Source organism: Neophocaena asiaeorientalis, unplaced genomic scaffold (assembly GCF_003031525.2).
Source record: "Neophocaena asiaeorientalis asiaeorientalis breed wild unplaced genomic scaffold, Neophocaena_asiaeorientalis_V1.1 scaffold232, whole genome shotgun sequence".
Lineage (NCBI taxonomy): Eukaryota > Metazoa > Chordata > Mammalia > Artiodactyla > Phocoenidae > Neophocaena > Neophocaena asiaeorientalis.
The window spans coordinates 200,780-202,234 of record NW_020175672.1 but is presented as its reverse complement, the minus strand read 5'-3'; the positions used below and the strand labels follow the sequence as shown (position 1 = coordinate 202,234).

At 57.6% G+C, this 1,455-nt stretch overlaps 1 protein-coding gene across 1 annotated transcript in view; it reads right to left on the bottom strand.

Moving 5' to 3' along the window:
* Window positions 1-376: 376 nt before the first annotated feature.
* PHOX2A (paired like homeobox 2A) overlaps window positions 377-1,455 on the bottom strand; it is a 4,876-nt gene continuing 3,797 nt past the window's right edge. Inside the window, exon 4 of the mRNA XM_024731817.1 lies at window positions 377-513. Within this exon, the coding sequence (XP_024587585.1) occupies window positions 377-513 (137 nt within the window). The remainder of the gene's footprint in view (window positions 514-1,455) is intronic.

The following is a 1,455-nucleotide window of genomic DNA, read 5'->3' as shown; positions in this document are numbered from 1 at the left end:
GGGGGCGGAGCTACGGGCTCTCTGGACCACCTCGCCCTTCTCCCAGCGTCTTTTACCCGTACAGCGACATCACCGAAGAAGATCTGGAGGAAGCTGGGGTGCAGGACCCGGCTCACAAGCGCCTCCTTCTGGACACCCTGCAGCTCAGCAAGTGATCGCGGTGGCACTGCGAAGCTAAGAACTGAGCGCCTCAACCTGCCCTTGAAGGCCCAGCCAGAGCTCCGGAGTTGAAAAGTTACGAGCGGGCGGGGCAGTACTTCTCTGCCTATTTATTGGGGATCTGCGTTCCCTACTGCCCAATCATTTGGAATGCCCTAGTTAGGACATCCTGCCCCTCACCTTTTAGAGTCAGGGCCCGGGAGGTCAGTTGCCGTGGTTACCGAGGATCTTGGTTATTCTGGTGCTGTCCTCCCTTCCTGGACCCCTTCTCCAGCCCCAGGGAGGCCATGGGGTCCATATGGGTACGTCGTGGGCCCCCACTCTCACCGTTGTTCCTGCTGCCCTCCACCTGGCCTGAACCACAGGTGGAGGGGCTCGGCTAGGACCTCTCCCAACCCCCATTCTGGGGGGGTGTCCGTCCGGAAATGAAGGAATAGCCCAAGAACTGGGCTAGGGTTTATTTAAGCTTTTCTGTATGGGCTTAGGGAGGGTGGGCACTTTAATGTTATGGGGGCCGGTTTAGGTGGGGGGGAATAATTTTGGCCATAAAGCGCCAGTTTGCTTAGATTTGTCTCCTGGTCTGTACCGCCCTGCCCTGGGGCTGTGTGGCAGCTCAGGGTTCCTCGCTGGTCACAAGGGGAACCGGTCTCTTGCAGGTAGCCTGTCCCCATCGTGGGTACTCAGAAGGGTTGCCGGTGTGCTGTCTTCAATAAATTAAGTTTTATTTGGATTGAGCAAAACTCACCTCAATAAATTACAGGTTTTTCAAAGGAAAAGAGCAGCAACAGCAACAACGACAAAAAAACAGGAACGAGGAAGCCCCTCTGTCCCGTTGCCCTGGCAGCTCCTCCACTCATTTAACGGGCCTGCCCTCTGTGCCAGACCGGCTGGGGATGGGAAGGGACGCATGAGGGTGAAATTGGTGGTGGGACCTTTCAGGCCACTCGTTATCCCAATGACGACCAGCCTTTGCACGGGTGGGGTCAGTGTGGGTGGGCCCAAGGGCTGGAGCAGCAGACTGCTCTCCAAGCTGAGTGACCCAGCCAGCTGCAGGGGCAGGGGAGGAAGCCGGGCTGTCCCCGTTTGAGGAGTCACCTTTGGGCACTGTGTTAGGGGCAGGTGTTGTTTGATTCCGGTTCTGAAGAAAACCAGGCTAGAAGGGGTTCTGGGCTCTCCTGGAGGGCATCCCAGTGAAAAGTACCCCCCTCCACTGAGTAGGGGTGGGTGAAGATGAGAGTGGCCCTGACTTGGTCTCCAAGGCAGGGGAGGGCACACATAGGTGTCAGACACGGTGGG